General features: G+C 37.1%; 1 protein-coding gene across 11 annotated transcripts in view; it reads left to right on the top strand.

The window, feature by feature from the left end:
• Window positions 1-16,173: 16,173 nt before the first annotated feature.
• LOC141434549 (uncharacterized) overlaps window positions 16,174-18,990 on the top strand; it is a 512,720-nt gene continuing 509,903 nt past the window's right edge. For all 11 annotated transcript variants that reach the window (XM_074096979.1, XM_074096977.1, XM_074096975.1 and 8 more), the window contains exon 1: window positions 16,174-16,822. In XM_074096979.1, the coding sequence (XP_073953080.1) occupies window positions 16,468-16,822 (355 nt within the window). In that variant the 5' untranslated portion in view covers window positions 16,174-16,467. The remainder of the gene's footprint in view (window positions 16,823-18,990) is intronic.

The following is an 18,990-nucleotide window of genomic DNA, read 5'->3' as shown; positions in this document are numbered from 1 at the left end:
CAATATTAGACCGTCACGAGAGTCACTACCTTCAGGCCAAGGTTGGCGAAGTCAAATTTAGGTAATTTTCTACCGTGCGCAGGATACAAACGCGGTACAATGAACATCAGAAAGTATACAACCTTGATGTCTACTCGATAGTATTACTAGTTGGAGGCGTAAAATGCTTCTACCAATCAATCACCAGTTTGTAAAATTAGTAATAGTTCTATCTGTTTATAAATTTTGTGTTTATGTGTATTGTTAATGTGATGTTATTTATGTACTGTCCGTTTAGTTCTCATGGTAAATGTTGTTGCATACCTGTATTGAGGTACGGGCCTAGGCGGTTTTACTATTAATTTTAAGTGGTAAATGTAATTGCTCTGTACTTTGTTGGTGTGTCTATTAAATAAATAAATAAATAAATAAAGCATGCTTAGGAGATGAGCTATGAAGGAAATGCCTTAAAACTGTCACAAATCCAAAGTTTTAGTAGATTTTGTCATGATCTTCGTTAAATATTTGGATAAATAAAGTTACAATACTAGCAACACTGAAAAAAATAGGAGACAGGATACGGGATGGAGGCTTGTTACTGGTGAGCGAGGCATTACGCATTACGAAAGGAGCACGAGAAGAGGCAACACAATAATTTGTACCCCATAAAACCATACTTTAAGAAGTGATCTAGGAGATGTGTCACCTTGGCCACCAGCTTCACTAAATATTTTACTGTCCATCGACTCGTCGGCTCCACCGTTCATCGGTCTCACGACAGACGTGGCCAGCCAACGCCACTTCAGCGAACTAATTCTTTGAGCAACGTCGGTGGCTTTCGTTGTCTGTCGGTAATATAATCATCATCATCATCATCATCAGCCCGAAGACGGTCCACTGCTGGACAAAGGCCTCCCCCTAGAACGCACAATGAACGACAACTTCACGTCCACCGGTTTCCCGCTACTCTCACGATAAATAATAAAAAAAATTCAATTTTGGCAACTTGTCCAATCAATAATACCTACAGCTTAACATGCATATTTAAATCAAATAGTGATCGTCTCACCGACATTGAACCCAAATTTGGAACTGGAAACTTGAAATGTTGCTAGAGTTTTCACTGAAGATATAGATGAGGAATAAGGACGGATTTATTCAAAATTCCTACGGGGTAGGGACTTCTGCAACGTGGGGAAAACCCACTGAGGCAAGTAATTCATTAAAAAAATGAAGCTTATCCTGTTACCGCCAAACACATATACGAGTATGTTTACCCATAATATCCTCATATTGACCCCCATCCTAATTACTTCCACATAAAGGCATACACAATAAACATAATATAAAAGGGGAGCAGTATCTTTGTGCACATGAACAGGCGCGGACAAAGTCCGTGGTGCACTGGATGGCTAGCTTTATAAGTAATGGAGGCGGGTTCCGTCGGTTTCATGTATTTATATATTTAAGCTGTTAATTATTGGGTAGAGTTTTGAAATGATTTTGTGTTTTAGTTCTAAAATATATCGTACTGGCTTTTGCCTGCGGCTTCGCTCGCGTGGAATTCGGTTATCGCGCGCTGTTCCCTCGGGGACTGTATATTTTTTGGGAAAAAAGTAGCCTATGTCACTTTTTGGCCCATAAACTATCTCCATCCCAAAAATCATGTCGATTCGTCGCTCCGTTTTAAAGTGAAAGATGGACAAACATACAAACCCACACACTTTCGCATTATTCAGTGCAGCTGCAGCTGGGTTGTTGTTTTAAATGACTATTAAGTTTATATTTATAGCAATCTTTTATATTATAAGCTTTTACTTAGGTTTCAAAGTTCGAATGTACGCAAATTCTAGTTTCAAAAATTTACAAACCGTTTTTTTTGACCCCTTTCTTGTATACCATTGTGCAGAAAGGCACTGTCTAAGTTTGTTGAAAGTACAATAATCTAGTATTGAACTTCTGGTTGGTTGGATGACATATTACCTATAGTAAGCGAAAATTACAGACAGCAAGGGTAATTGTAAAAGAAATAAACTTTTTACAAAAATATGTTTGTTAAAGCTCTCGGTTGTGATTTTTGACAGCAAAGTCTGCTATTATGTTTCGTTTAGTTCTTTAGAAGAAGAAGAAGAAGAAGAATGATTTATTTTCCAACATGAACAATACAGGATAGGCACACATAATGAATTAGATTTAGATAATAGAAATCTCACATGAATAATTCAAGTCAAGATAAGATTTTGATACAAACCACGCTACAGCAACAATATGATCAACAAATAAATATGTATTTGAAAGAAGTTATTTTAAACACAAGCAATTCACAATTTTTTCTGGTCTTTACAAGATTTGTCATTAAAATTACAATTACATACCAAATATCAAGTCAATGCCACTAATTAATGACGAATTTCGTCCCACGGAGACGATCCTGAATAAATCATCAGAATTTTACTATCTAACAAATGATAGTATAGTTATAGTAAATTTAAGCCCAATCAGATACCAGAAAATGATCGCAAAATAGTTTGCAAATTTAGAAGCTATGACTTATAAAGCTACAAACATAACGTTTCAAGCTAAGTAAAAGCTTGTAATAAACATGATGATGCTGGAACCCTAAAAGTCATCGCATTATCAACGTCGTGCTCCATTAACTTTTAATCAGATTAATTTTCATCACAATAAACGAAACGGACGGTGGCCCCAGATAAAGTGCATGCTCATCCAGTGCGTATTCATGACTTAGGCATAAAAATAATCAAGCTGCTATAGCAAAAAATCCTTTGCTTTTGGCAATATTTTATTTTTTTAATTAAGTTGGCTAATTCTGAGCCTGAGGCCTTGCCTTCATTTTTGGTTATCAAAAGGCGTGACTGTAGTCAAACTCAAGCTTATTTTGAATAGTAAAAATACATATTTAATGTCATGAAAACGCAAGTATTAGTTACAATACAAAGTGAAAGGGAAAAAACTGAATAAATGATTTTTAGGGTGTTAGATTTTCTTACCTGCTCCTGAACCACCCTTTTCAAGTTCAAGGGCAGTGGAAGGCAAGAGGGCGCGCGGCCGATCACCAACTAGCTGGATTGACCTGATATAAAAAGCTACTGAGTCCATCATGGTCCAGTGGACTATCGCAACGCCTCTAACCGGCAGAAATAGAAGCACATTGCTAAGAGGGCTGTCCTCGAAAAAGTCTACGACTCACCGAACATCTCGCCGTGCCCTCGTCTGCGCAACCACGGCCACTCTGAAAAGAATGTCTGACTTAGTAGTTTTAGGCTTAGTTTTAGGTTTTACTTATGGAGCCAAAATAAACCTTTCTTTCTTTTCTTTCTTTCTTTCTAAGAAGATTTTCTTACAATTTGAATGGAACTAAACGAAACGGGAAATGGGAACAGAAATTTATGGATACAGTTAGGAGAGGCCTTTGCCAATGGGAAAACATATTCTGGTATTAGAGATTAGTTATTTTTAAGTGATGTAATTTAAAAATCTGAATAAAGGCTTTTATAATTATTATTAAACGGGAAGTAGGACCAAAAATAAGACCAAAATTAAAATAAAAACAAATCGAATTTACAAACAATGGCACCTGTGGACACTAACATTGAAAAACACAACCGAATTAAGAACGTCCTATTTGAAATCGGTTTAAAACAATTTACTGACATCATCATCATCATTATATCAGCCGTGGAACGTCCTCTGTTGGACATATTATAATGTGTATCATAAGCCTCCCCCAAACTTATACTTCTTTTTTTTATTAAAAAGGGTAAACAATCTTGACGAGTATTTTAATTTAAAAACGGTTTTAAAAATAAGTAACTGTTTGATACCAAAAGCATGTAAATGATCATATGTCCTTGTAATTGTTACATATTTGCTGTAATTTATTTTTCAAAAGTTTTTTTAATAAAAAGTCACGTCAAAATAGCTTACCTTCTTTCTAATGCTAAAAAAAACGAAGTACTTATAACACTTTACTAACAGAGTCCTATTAAATGTCTTACTATATGTACTAACTTTAACTTGAATAAACCTATCAAATATAAGACATACCAAAGCTTCACCTAATCCAATAAATAACGTCAATTAAGTTTAGCCTGTAATAATAACTTACTTTGATCTGAGGTCGTTTAATCAATCCGATTATTATTGGCTTGTTAACAAATTACCGGGCCTAGTGAAGCTTTAGATATTTTATAGACTTTATCAAATTATGGACTGGTAGATTGAAAGAAAGCTAGGAGACGATCCTGCTGGACTACCAGGATGTCACTACTAGACTATTGTATTGTCACGCGATTTTCCATAAGAATTCCAAATTTCAAGACAATCTGACTACTGGAAGTTACCGTTATATATACAACATTAGACATTAGCAAAAACGGCAAAATAATCACCCTGAGATATGTATGCATAGGAAAAATTCGTGTCTAGATTCCTGTCCAGCAGTGGTGTAGGGTTATAGCACGCAGCACGGAATGCTGAGGACCTGAGTTTGATTTTCAGTGCTGGTCTCTTTTCTGGTTTTTCTGTGCATCCATGTCTCAGGTTGTATTTTCGATATGTTTTCGCGGGATGCCCGTAAAAGGAACAAATTGGAGTTGAAATAAAAAATACAAAAATACTCCAAAAAAACAATCATAAAATAATCACGTTTGTTGTATGGGAGCTCCCTTAAATATTTATTTTTTTAATTTTACTATTTATTTTAAAGTGAATATACAACTAAATATTCTGTGAATATTTCAAGCGTCTATCTGTGGCCGTTATTAATATAGAACAAAAAAACTGCAAAAAATCACGTTTGTTGTATGGAAGCCACCCTTAAATACATTAATTTTATTATGTTTTAGTATTCGTATTTATTGTTATAGCGGCAATAGAAAATACATCGTTTATGAAAATTTCAACTGTCTATCTGTCACGGTTCATGAGATACAGCCTGGTGACACAAACACGGACAGTGGAGTTTAGTAATAGGGTCCTGTTTTTTACCCTTTGGGTACGCAACACAAAGGAAAAAGTAGTTAGTTGACAATAATCTTATATCTTTAAACGAGCGATTCTGGAAGACTTATTTACATAATTATTTATTTATTTCGGGGAACTGAGAAGCTAGAAGCGGGCTCGAAGAATTACGAAAAAAGATTATTTGTGATACTTTGACCTATCTGTGGGAGAACATGCTGAATATTGTGTTTTCCAGTTGTTCTTTTAGCGAAAATTTCACGCGCAACAAGATTGGTAATTTCGATAACTCGGTCATCAGCATGGTAGTTCAACGATTACTGGTGGACTTGTACCGGAATGTTTTAAATTCAAATCAATGTCGGACGCGACTTAGTTTTTACCCGACTGCCCAAAGGAGGGTTATGTTTTACGAGCGTATGTATGTATGTATGTGGGTATGTATGTCCATTTCTTTGGTCCTCGCTGCAGCCTAAACGGCTAGACGGATTTTAACATATGAGGTATCATTGGATTCGTCATAACTGTCGGAGTGACATAGGCCATATAAAATTTCAATATGGCGTCTGCGAAAAAAAATATGGCGGAGGAATAAAATATTTTTTTTGTATTGTAACAATATGAGTATCAAATGAAAACTAATAATTAGCCCATTCTAAATATATATGGGTTATAATACTTTTAATCTACTATATTCACAGAAATATCAAAAAAGTATAAAATAAAAAACATTAAATTTTAAAAAATCAAAAATCCGACTGCCTTAAAAACTAAAAGGAAGAAAATAAGTCTGTGGTCTAGAACTCTGTCAAGAAGCTCATTTAAGGTTCAACAGTCGGGACCCATTCAAATCGTAACCAGCTCAAAAAATCTTAGTAATGGGTCCCGACTGTTGAACCTTAAATGAGCTTCTTGACAGAGTTCTAGACCACTAGACTTATTTTCTTCCGTTTAGTTTTTAAGGCAGTCATTTCATATCATTTTAACAATGTCAAACCACAGACGAGTTTCAAAATCATTAGCACCAAAACTAAGGCCTAAGTTTTCCATTACCATTTAAACTTGCAAAGAAAGTTGTGCGTGTGTGTGTACGATAACAACTGGGGAAATTAAAGCTATCCGCAAATGTACGCAACTACTGGGGCGGCCAGCGTACGGGGAGCCTTACGGCCCTTTGAGGTTGACGCAGATGAGACTGACACAGTTGGAGATGCTGTTGGAACGCTATGTGGGGACAGAAGTTGGTGGAAATATAGAGTGGATTATCATGGATGAAAAATTAGGTGTTTTAGTTCAATACATGCTGGACAATCATCGTATCAGCCGAAGAACGTCTAGTGATAGGCATAGGCACACATGTTATAAACAAATCAAGCAAATCTTTGCATTATACATTTTGTTCGTGGCACCAAGTTTTCCGAAATAAATGTTTGTTTATTATTATTATTTGCGGTAAATGAAAACTATTCTGATCCATATGACCCAACCCGGTAGTTTTTTACAAGCTTTTATTTAGTTTCACCTGTCCCGTTGTCTGTTTGTTTGTCTGTCTGTAATGAAATCTTGCCAGTAGTTAGATTGACTTGAAATTTGGTGTACTTATGTAAATTGCGTGACAATACAATCATTTGGTAGTAACATCCTGGGTATCCGGCCAGAAACGTCTCCACAGGAAGGTACTCTTCAACGGTTAACTTGGTACGCAAATGTAGTTTGGGTGACAATACAAGTGCAGTCAACAAAAAGTACAGTCAGCAAAAAAAGCTATTATTAAACATGAATTTTTTACCAAAAACTTATTTTAATTCAGAGACAAACTAGACGCGGCTCCGCCTCTCATATCACACTTTTTTAAGATGAACTGTCGAGTCAGTCGAGTAAAATCTTTGTAATTACGTTAATTAACATTTGATCAAGCACTGGATGAACTACACCCAAATACCTTGCATTTTTAACTGATGCCTCTGTATCTCGCAGCTGTGTCCCACGATAAAGACCGCAGGTCTTAGCAGCTGGACGCCAAATTTTCTTAACTTCAGTTACCCCAAACGTCCTAAACACACACGGCGATAATTTGTACCAACTTCGCAACTTCCTGATTCGCTGTTTCTTTATCGCTGTATCACAGCAAGTTGGGTGATAGTTGTTTTTGGTGACGCTGGGATAGTAATTGTGTGGGTTGGTGAAGTTGACCACGGAATTACTCTTATTTCATGATTGTAATGTTTAATGTATGTTATACCTGATTATGAAGCTTAGGGTTCTTGGTTCGATACCCGGTTGAGCCAGATGATTGTATGAATCATACTAATGTTTGTTCTCGAATCTTGAATGTTTAATCTATGTACAGTGTGGAAAAATAAGTCGGGCCCTGGAAGGAAACTACCTTAAATCCTTAAGTTGGCTCATTTTACATAAAGGAGACATTCCTTTATTTTTAAGAAGAAACAAACTGCATTCAAAGATTTTCAAAACTCTCTTGCCTTGCACGGGACTCAAAAAAACTTAAATTAAAAAACACACAAATAATCTATTATTATTCAGGATAAAAGTTCTCTATAAAAACATTTATTGTTAACAATACATTAGTATAATAAATAGCGAGTGTTTGTTTTTAATTTAAGTTGGTTAGAGTCCCGGGCGAGGCAAGCGAGTTTTGAGAATATTTGAATGCAGTCTTGTTTCTTTTTAACCGACTTCAAAAAAAGGAGGAGGTTATCAATTCGGTTGTATGTTTTTTTTTTTTTTTTTTAATGTTTGTTACCTCAGAACTCCGTCATTTATGAACCGATTTGAAAAAATTTTTTGAGTTCTTCTAGGAATGCTTTCAATTAGGTCCCATAAGCAGAAAATTAGGATCTGATGATCGGATCTTAAGGAAATCGAGGGAACTCTTCAAATATTGTAGGGACACCTATGGTAATTTGGATATATTTAGCAGTAACTCGTGCATTTGCTCTTGCAAATCATAATTTGGTGAATTGGAACTGATGATGAAGACCAGATTTGACCAACGGAACTACTACTATCAATAACAAGTATTTCACGGGTTAAACTTAAATTATCATGCGACTCATATAAGCGAATAAGAAGAAGCTTTAAGTTAATGATTCTTTCGAATTGATCTGATGCTGAAGCCAGAAGGTAGGCAACGGAACTCTGTTATAAAACAACGTAACTAAGTCGTGTTTGGGCTTAATGGAATCGTTGTGAGATGTTCTTTGGCTACGAATCACTAAAAAGTGAGAAATAAAGAAAAATTTTAACAAAAAAGTAAAACCGACTCCAAAAAAATAAAAATAACAAAAAATGGAACCGACTACAAAACCCTTGAAAATATTTTCTAGGTAAGTAGGTACGTACTAGCTCGAAGTCGGTGACTCAGCACGACCCAGCAGGAGGGATTGAAACCAACATAGTATGTAGGTGAGGTAGACGACTATTGTGAATTGTCCCACTCCTGCTGGCTCGTGCTGAGTCACCGACATCGAGCTAGTACGTACCTACTTACCTAGAAAAATATTTTCAAGGTTTTGTAGTCGGTTCCATTTTTTGTTATTTTTTAATTTTTTGGAGTCGGTTTTACTTTTTTGTTAAAATTTTCTTTATTAAAAATAAAGGAATGTCTCCTTTAAATAAAATGAGCCAACTTAAGGATTTAAGGTAGTTTCACTCCAGGGCCCGACTTATTTTTCCACACTGTATATTTAAATATGTTTATCAATAAATACAAGATATTTTATCCTTTGCCACCCTAACCCACAGTACAAGGTTTGCTTAATTTGGGAGTAGGCCAATTGGACTCAACTGTCCCATGGAATATATGACATTAACACTTAAAAGTCAGTGTGATTTACATCGAGAGAGTTACGGGCAACCGTTGGATGCAAGTAGCGAGTTGTCGTTTATAATGGCGTTCTAAGGGGAGGCCGTGGTTCAATAGTGAACATTTTGAATGAAGATGATGATGATTTGAAATATCAGCTAGTGAACCATTTTCAAACTGTGACTTAACTAACTCTAGGGTGCACGCCAATGTTGGCGACCACTACCAGCGTTGGCGACACACGACCGCTCCACTCATCATCATCATCATCTTCCCAGCCTATATACGTCCCACTGATGGGCACAGCCCGCCTCACAGAATGAGAGGGCTTAGGCCGTAGCTGCGTAGTTCCCACGCGGCCCCAGTGCGGATTGATAACTTCACACACACCTTTGAATTGCTTCGCAGGTTTGTGCAGGTTTCCTCACGATGTTTTCCTTCACCGCAAAGCTCGTGGTAAATTTCAAATGTACCCCGCACATAAATTACGAAAAACTCAGGTGCGAGCCGGGGTTTGAACCCACTATCCTCTGCTTCAGCCACCACGGCTTTTTTCACCGCTCCACTGCTTAGTATGAATTAATATGAAGCACTGACGGACACAAGCGGCTGCGTCTTGCAATGAAAGTCATGCTGAGTCTAAGATCACGGGAACCGTCGCGGTCGCGTGTAGCGTGGTGTAGCGGTCGCCAACATCGGAATGATAATTTGACTTAAAATTTCTAAAATTATGCATCAAACTTATTTATTAATCTAACCCAATAGAACAAAACTTCTCAATCTCCTGTACAATTGCACCCTGGAGTCGGTCACGTCGACCGCGACGTTAAAATTAATAATTCATGCACTTTATAACTTTATTAATGTGGGCGCATAATTATAAGCAGGAATGTCGGGTCGAATGCAACGCACGACTTCATTGCGGCGAAACTTAATGAGATAGAATTAAGTTTCATAGTAAAACCGCAACTTATGAAATACATTGACACTGTTTACGTCGTTATTAATTTGATTTTTTAAAGTCTTAAAGTTGTGGGACTTGTGGGCAATGTCGTATTAATTAATAATGACTTACTTGAAGTAAAGGAGCTTGATTCATATTCAGAACAGGTTTTTTACATTGAGATTAAGTCCGCACTTGTATGAAAACATGTTTGATGTTCTTGTTTCAGGTACGTTTTCTTTTAATTTTGAGAAAGAGAACAATGAACACCATGGAAGAGTCTTCACTGATATAGGTAAGTTGATGATAATGGATTTATAAGTTTAGAAGGAGAAAACAATGAGAGATATATATATTTTTCTTTGATTGTTTTATTTTATCATCTTGTTTATTATCTTGAGTAGGTACTCAGAATGTCATAGATCTTGTGTATGTCTTGATTAACGAAACAACTGTTGTTTGTCTGTTTATTTCACTTTTTACCATTTGTTCACTATTTATTAGATTACATCTACATGTTAATTATTATAATTGAATATTATGTTTTGTTCTCGTCTTGCTTGCTGCACGTGTGGTTGACCGTGTCAGAGCTGTCAATGTCAATGTCATGCTTGGCTTGTGTTGGTAGCGCTGACCATAGACGGTCGCGTTCACAATTAGGCACGGTCCGGTCGCACGTTCAGCGTGCAATGACAGCCTCACGGTCCCACCGGAAGACCAGCGCCAGCTCTTGAGCCGGCATTATGCTGAGGTGGGTCCGTTTCGTGAACAGTAACACTGTTTTTTTTTTTCTCTTTCTTTTATGTAATTATTCTGTCACTGTCCGAATAAATGTATTTTCTTTCTTTCTTTCTTTCTTTCAGATAAACACGGAAAAAAACTTTATAATAAAGGTGATTTCAAAGCAACTGCAAAGCTACATTAATCACAGTCTCAAGTTAACTAAAGACAAAGAAATATAGACGTAAAAGAATGCTTCTAATTGCACAATTCGTTTTCACTTTAGACTTTTGCAGTCTTAAAATTAAAACGGTCATAAATCATTGGATTTTTTAAATGAATCGCAGTTTTAATTGTAAAATAACCATTTATCTTTAAAGTATCTGGTTGTCGGGAACAATTAGGGGGTTGAAGAGGAGAGTGATTAAAACATCACGCGTGGATGACGACTGCTTGGAGGGCTTGGGTCAAGCGCCACAGAAGATGATAGAGTAACAGTAATTTAACGACATTATTAGTAGGTTAAAAGACCTATGTTGCGATAGAAATCATGTAGGTATAATTAAGGACAAAAATAAGTGTTTGGTAAAAATTTCATTTTTAATACAAGCTTTTTCTGCCGAATGTACTTTTTGTTGACCGTGGACTACTAATTAAAGATTATTATTTTGTCACGCAATTTACATAAGTATACCAAACTTATTTACTATTACTGGAAGTATTTATTTATTACTGGAAGTTGGTCGAATTTAACTTGCAAGATTTGATTACAGACAGACAGACAACGGAACGGGTGAAACTAAATAAGATAAGTAGGGCTACTACGACATTCGAAAATCGAAGTTCGTATCGTACCGTCCCTCTCACTCTCTTATGAAATAATATTAGAGTCAGCGGAACGGTACGATACAAACTTCGATTTTCAAATTTCGGAATTTCGTAGTAGCCCTACTGTTTTGTCAGCTGTAAACTACAACACATGCTAAAATCTATATCATCTATTCTATAATATGTAGTCTATTGTAAGCTTGCCTGGAAGAGATCTCTCTGAAGTGATAAGGCCGCCTATTTAAGTTGGTGAGGTAATGCATTTGCATTTGAGCAATCTCTTCCCCTCAGCGTCTACAGTTCATATTGACTTACTGTTTTCAAACTATATCACGTAAGGGGGTCCAAACTATATCCCTATTGGAATTTGAAATGCAGATCTGAACGGTCTGTCTAATTGCTATCAGCTCCACTCTCCGCATACTGATGCGGGGTTATACCTTGTAAGGGCTTTAGGAGAAATTAATAAACATTTCGCAGTCGAACTTTTTATTCTGAAGAGAGAATATGTTAGGGGAGATAAGGAATATGAAAATAATGGGCTTGTTGGATATCATTTGGATAATCATTCGGTTTTAGCAGCTGTAAATTTGCTCAATTCAATCTAAGATTTATTTTAGCAAAAACGATAACTGCTAATCTTTACTTGAATTTTAATTTATCATCATCATCATCTTTGTCTTTTTGCTTTGGATTGTATTTGATAACTTACAAGTATACGTCGAATTCCTTTTAATATCTACTTTTAGTAATTATTTAGTTCTACAACTAAAATTAATGAAAATAAGTTGCTGATAGGTACGATTGCCCATTCTGGCGTACTGGTCGGTCAAATAAAGGCTGTAGCGCGATTTAGATTTAAATATGGATGTAATAACGTCTGAAATAAAGTTTTATTATTATTATTATAATAATACATGTGGGATCGTTTGAAGGAAAACAAACTTTTCGAAATAGAGTAAGAAAAAGTTTATTAAAAATGTAAACTACTGAATACGTACAAAAGCAAAGAACAGAAAACACCACTAGCGCATAGGCTCACCCGATCGTAACTCAACTCTCTTTCGCTCATTCGCTGATCTCGTTCATTCCACAGAAATCATCGGTCATACCGTCCGCTCTTGTCCATCAAATCATTCGTCCGCAAATCCACCCTTATTCCCACATACATACTAAATAAAAGCTAGTAAAAACTTCAATCTAGGACAACCAAAAGTCCGAGCGGCGCACACAAATAAACCGAAACAAAGCAAAGCGTGAAATTGCCTCAACCGCAACTCTTAAATCGGAAAATTTCCGAACTCCAGATGCTTATTTACGACAGCCACCCAATACGAGTGAGTAGCAAGTTACTGGAATGTACAAGTAAGTCCCGGGCAAGTGGGTGACCGCGCTGGCCGATAATTCATAGGGAGGAAGTGGCTCAATTTGCGCCCTGGCTCGCCTGTAAACAACAGCACTGTTTCAATTTAGTTTTGGGAATATTTCACTTTCATTCCGGTTAAACTTTTCACGTTCCACGCAGTTTCGGTTAAGGACTGTAATTTGGATTCATCTTTTGTGTAATAATGATGTATTTACTCCACTTTCCTACAAATAGAAAAAAATAAAGGAAACGTTACTCATGACAACATGGGAGCAAAAAAATAAGCATATCAGACGCTGGAATGTGTATAGTTACAAGTATGAAAATGGCTTCAACTGTCTGGCTGATCAATTAAAACTCTGGGATTTTACGAAGTACCCAAGGGAGTTCATAAGCTTTACATTTTAGATGATTTCAAGATTAATATTATCTTTACGAAGAATATCTCTGTCTTTTTTTGTCTCTAGTTTTAGAAATAGAAATACAAATTTCGGGGCTTTGCATCACTAAGTTACATTTTTATCTCAACCCCGTGGGAATATCAAAATAAAAAGTATGCTTCGTATTATTTTTAAGGGTTCAACTATCTACCTTACAAATTCATTCAAGCACATTAGTAGTTAGTATTCTTTGATTTTCCACTTCTTGAAGTTCCCAATATCTATATATGTCCCACTGTTGGGCACAAGCCTATGCTGGGATGTTGATTCTTATACTTTAGCATATAAGGGTTACAACACACTAACATTCACATAACTTGCATCTATAATAGTATTAGTTAGTTGGGTAGTATTTCTATAGTATTAGTGAGAGACTATCATTCTGATATTTAGGCCGTCTTGCAGGAAAAAATAAATCTAGATTTAGTACACAGTTAATCCAGGCTTAAGCTTGACAGTTTTCTACAATTTGACACTACTAAACTGAGCTTAACGCGAACTCGAGATTTATGTGTTTCCAGCAAGTAGGCATTAATGAAATAAACCCGGATAACTCACGTCTAAATCGAGTTTAGCTCGACATATTCAAGGTTTATTTCATTAAATATAAGTTAGTCTCACGTTAGTTTCATGTTTGAAAACTATCATCTGCACTAGATTACCTAAAAGATGACATATTGATGCATATAAATATAAAATAAAGATGTACTGCAATGACGCAATAAAAATGAAATAAAACAATAAAAAACAAATTTAATATTCAGGAAATATTATCTTTAGAGATCAAGAATGGGAAAGGCATTAAAACGACAATGTAACGTTTTATGCGTAGAAACTTTTACGATTGTTCGGTATATCAAAAGAAGCAGCTTCAGATTTCCCCTGGTAACCATCCCGAGTAATCGCTGTGCAAAGTTTTAGTTTTAAAGACTATGGGTAACTTTAGGGAGAATCCTGCTCAATTATTTAAAAGACTGCAGCGGATTAAATTAGAAAAAGCTGTCAACGGGGAAAACTCCGAGACTGACGGAGCACGAAAGTTTAAATTAAATTCAAACAAGACGCGGTATGCGTCTAAATAACGACAATCTAGTTTTAATTGCTGCCATTTATCCGCTATTTGTCTTCGTAATGCAGATTTCCACGGCTTTAACATATTGATGGAGAACGTTAAACTCCAAAGCACACTTAATCTGCGACGGCTGGTAAATACATATTAACTGGTAAACCGTGGTGGCCTGGTGGTTTAATGGCCTCTCAAGCAGAAGATCATGGGTTCAAACCAAGACATTTACAAGTTTTTCAGAATCCATTGTGCAAAATTCTTCATCATCATCATCATCATTATGTCAGCCATAGGACATCCACTGTTGCCACATAGGTCTTCCCTATGTACGCAAAATTACATTAAAAATATTATTATACGCATGGCGTAGCAATTTAATTGTGTGTGTGAAGTTTCCAATCCACACTAGGCCCACGTGGGAACTTCAGCTCAAGCCTCCTCTCTCATTACGAAAAGTCTGCGCCTAGCAGTGATTGCTTATTTATACATAAGTTGAGAGTTTTACTTCCCGCCATTTATCTGGGCGGTGTAGATTTCCACAGCTTTAACAAATTAATGGAAGACAACGTTAAAACTCCAAAGTACACTCAATCTGCGGCAGCGGGTAAATACTTAATATTTACTGTTCACTTTTATGCATTCTAATTAAGTAAAGGTCGCCAGAGACGCCATTAATATTGGGAATAAAGTTTCAAGTGACCATTAAGATATGGGAAGCGTGGAGCGTTAGACCAGCATGCGTTTGATGCGTTCTTATCGGGGTTATCTATTAATTTCACTCCGTAGTTTATTATGAAGGTTCGTGAGGGCTGGCTTTTTATGCCGGCGCTTGCGGCTGCCACTCCGTTTTTAATGACTCTATTAAAGAGATTAATAGGGTCTATCGTTTAAAAAATATCTCCTTTTTTTCTCTTTATACAAATTTAATTAATGTTTGATATAGATCTCGTAGGCGAGTCGGTGTTTAGGGTTATGTTGAGTCGTTTACCATTTTGTTTCTCGTTGAAATATGATATTTCAATCGTTAGTACGCTATCGGGCTTTGATCTTGTTTGAAAATCGTTTTCATGTCACTAATAAATGTTACGGCTATTACATTTATGGGAATTTGTTTATCGTTTACTATTCATTATTTCTGATAAGACTTCTGTATAAGTATCATCTTTCATCTTTGCCAGCATTATTTTTTTTTATTTAATCTCCTCCTTTTTCGTTATCACAAATCACTTTTTCAAAAACCGTATTACCCGCACCGAGCGTTTAGCTCGCAATGACGTCTACTTACCATGGCAAAACAGTTTAGTATCGATCAGCCTGATCACAGCCTGCTAACGGATTGATCACCCTGCAACACGCACCTTCATTAGCTCATCTTTAATACACATGTCTATCCCGTTTACCCTATGCTGAAATAAAAGAGAGAGGGTAAAAATCCATTTGATTTTCTGTCTTTGCAAGGGTTTCTTGGTACAGGGCGGGTCCCCTCGGTCCTTCTACATGAGCTGCCACCCAATTTGGCGTCTACGCCTGCAGGTTTTTGCACGCATTCCTTTAATAAGGGACTTCAGACGTACGTAATGCTATCTGGTGAATGCTTTGCTATTTAGATGGAAAATGTTTTGGGTTTACCGGATTAGCTTAGCTGCTTTTCAGATTCGCTGAATCGGAAATTGTGTTACAATCTATCTTATTGCACATGAAAAAAAATGAATTTTTGGAAGCGTATCCGAATTATTGATATCACGCATTCAAAATTTGCAAGGCGTAGGCGTAATTCTAAGAAGCAAATTTAAGTAGCTACCTTCTGGGAACGTGAATCATTCAACGCAAATGAATGCTTTTGACGACAAATTGCGACTAGAGCGCTCATTTAGCATTCAAATCTAAAAATATCTTAAAAAGCCCTGTTCCAAACGGCTAAGCTCAGCTTTAATCGAATTCTTACAATCCCTAAAATTTACGTATTCACGTAACAGAGTCCCGCGTGTCGTTGTCTTTGGTTGTTCCAGCCAGTTGCGCCAGTGGCGGACCGCCTGCCGAGTCGAGAGCACGTCCGCACGTCGCGCGCTCCCCAACCGACGAGTCCGAATACGATACATCGAACCCATAACGACTCAATCGCGAACTCACAGTTTCCTTTACTCCCAGTGTGAGATCCTAGATTTGTGTTCCCATCCTTTTGTGTTTTGTGAGTTTTGTTTTGTTAAAAGGTTTGCGTAAAGCCCGGTCGCCCATTGTGATACAATGTCCATTCAGCGGTCGTTAACACGGTGAAGATGCCTCTGAATTCCGCTTCATGAGGAAAAACTGAGCAGCATGATTTTAAAGATAGGAGGGAAACCTCCGGTGAAGGTTCCCCCAAAGGTCGAGAAAGAGGTGAAGAAGAAATGCGAGGACAGATGTCCGGGAGATCCTTGGGTGTACTGTGTGGTGTTATGGTGTGCGTGTGCCATGAGCCTGATATCAAGCGGGTATAGTCTGTACAAGCAGCAAGGGTTGCAAGAGCGGTTGTCGCTGTTGGAGGAGCAGCATTTAGCGCTGAGGAGCGCTGTATTGGAGCCGCAGCAGCCGTTGGTGGAAAGGTTACGGAGGGAGGTGTTGGCGAGGCCACCGCCAAACTGGAGGGCGAGGCGAAGCATCAGGGATTATGGAGACTGCGGATGTCCAGCAGGTTAGAAGTTTAGATAGTCCTAAGGCTCATATTGCAAACATATTTCTTGATTGTCAATAAGTTTAAAATTCCGATATCCAAAATTTTAACCCTACATTATTCAAGGTCATTCAAAGAAGAGACTGCTTAAAAATGTTAAAGCCTAGCTTTTAATACGAACTATCTATAATAGTGTAATTGCATACTTGCACGCCTATTTTTTAAGTTCAATGCTAAGCGCTCAAATATTGTAGGTACGTCGATGATTTCCTAATTTCTAAAGCCCATTTTACAAAGTGAGTAATTCAATACTAAAAGAACTTGTTAGTGTTTGTTCTCTATCTGATCCCAAAAGTTGGGCTCAAATTAAATATTGGATCGTTATCCGACACGAACAAAACCAATTGGTAGTCCAAATGCAATATTTATTCTGGCTCGGTATTATCGTCAATATTAGTTAAAGCTCGATCAATATTTGACGGACTAAACCTATTCATAGTTTAATAATATTTCGACAGTTTCTTCCCTACAAACAATGGCATCACGTCAATTCTCGTTTACTTACGATAAGCGCATTAAAACCCAAAACCTATCTAAGTCTACAAACAAAAACTTTTGCACAGGCACGAATGTGAAGATCTCGCTGTAAATATTAAGAACTTAATAATCAGATTTTCAAATAACTGTTCGATTAATAACGTTTTATGCGAGCAAAAGCCGGTAAAAGATAGTCTTTAATATATGTATTTAAAAACAGTCATGCACAAATTTCAGGCCACGATTGTCCTTACTCTTTTGTTATCGTTCTTTTGTTTCGGATCAAATTTGTCAGGTGTAGGCAATCAATTTAATTTTTCATTCTATATGCGTATCATCGTAATGTATGATTAGTCATTATGTGAATGGAAACACCCCAAGCGATTGCCGTGGTGCAACGAAATTACCTGGTCATTATTCAACGCATACATTTTCATCGAAATTAGTTGCGATTTACGATGAAATTTGTCAATGAATGAGGTTACTTTTGGTATATTGTTGTTTTATGTAAGGCAGATTTTGGGGTTATTTTATACATTATAATTGTGCAACAATTTCAATTACCATCAACATACCAAAGCTAGTTAAGGATAGTATAAGCTTTTCATTATCATCCAGATTGAATGACAGACAACTCGTCAACTACAGCAACCGGTTGCCCCAACTTGCTTTGAATTATGAAGTTTTAATACTTACTTTAATTTCTTTCGAGCACAATGGTTTTAAAAGTTTTTCATGTCACTTTTTCTTTGCCGCAAACCCATGTAATCGTTGTTGATTAAGCCCGAAGCCCCTTCCTATTTTCTCCTCCACCAAGCTCGGGTCACTAACAAACCATATAGCACTTCACACAGTCGGAGGCTGGAAAGCTATTAAATTTTTTCCTTGCCGAGTTAATCCCGGTTGAAAGCTGTCACCCGGTGCGGGCTGATCGAAAAAATGATAAACGCTGGGGGTGACACCCGGGTGTCGGGACACTTAAACGTAAGGATGTACGCCATCGATAGCGCCATGTCATTATGTCGATAATTATGATTATAGACATGGATTTAAAATTGCCGATCAGATGAGAAATAAGTTATTGTCAAAAATGATTAAGGTTGAGGGTGATTCTCATGTACTTTCATCTGTGTCGTGACTAGCGCAAATCGATGTGAATTATACCCTTTACCCTTACCTTTAAACGAGCAATTCTTGTCATCATCATCATCAGCAGCCGAAAGACGTCCACTGCTGGACATAGGCCTCCCCCAAGGCTCTCCACTCAGACCGGTCTTGTGCTTTTCGCATCCACCGCGATTCCGCGATCTTAACCAGGTCGTCGCAGGTCGCAATTCTTGTATATATGTATAATTAGAATCTCGGAAACGGCTCACCAATGATTTCGAAGAAGTTTGGTATGTAGGAATTTTCGGGATGACAAATCAATCTAGCTTGGTCTTATCTCTGGGAAAACGCTTTTTAACGAGTTTTAGCTCGAACAAGCTTGGTCCCAAAACTATTAATGATAAACTAAATGAAAAATTGCAGGTGGTAGGACCTTGTGCAAGGTCCGCCCGGATTGCTACCACCATCTTGCTCGCTAATCCTGCCGTGAAGCAGCAGTGCTGCACTGTTGTGTTTCGGCGTGGAGAGTAAGACAACGGTGAAAT

Source organism: Choristoneura fumiferana, chromosome 13, assembly GCF_025370935.1.
Source record: "Choristoneura fumiferana chromosome 13, NRCan_CFum_1, whole genome shotgun sequence".
NCBI lineage: Eukaryota > Metazoa > Arthropoda > Insecta > Lepidoptera > Tortricidae > Choristoneura > Choristoneura fumiferana.
Note: the sequence above shows the minus strand (reverse complement) of the source record. Positions and strands in the feature narration are given on the sequence as shown.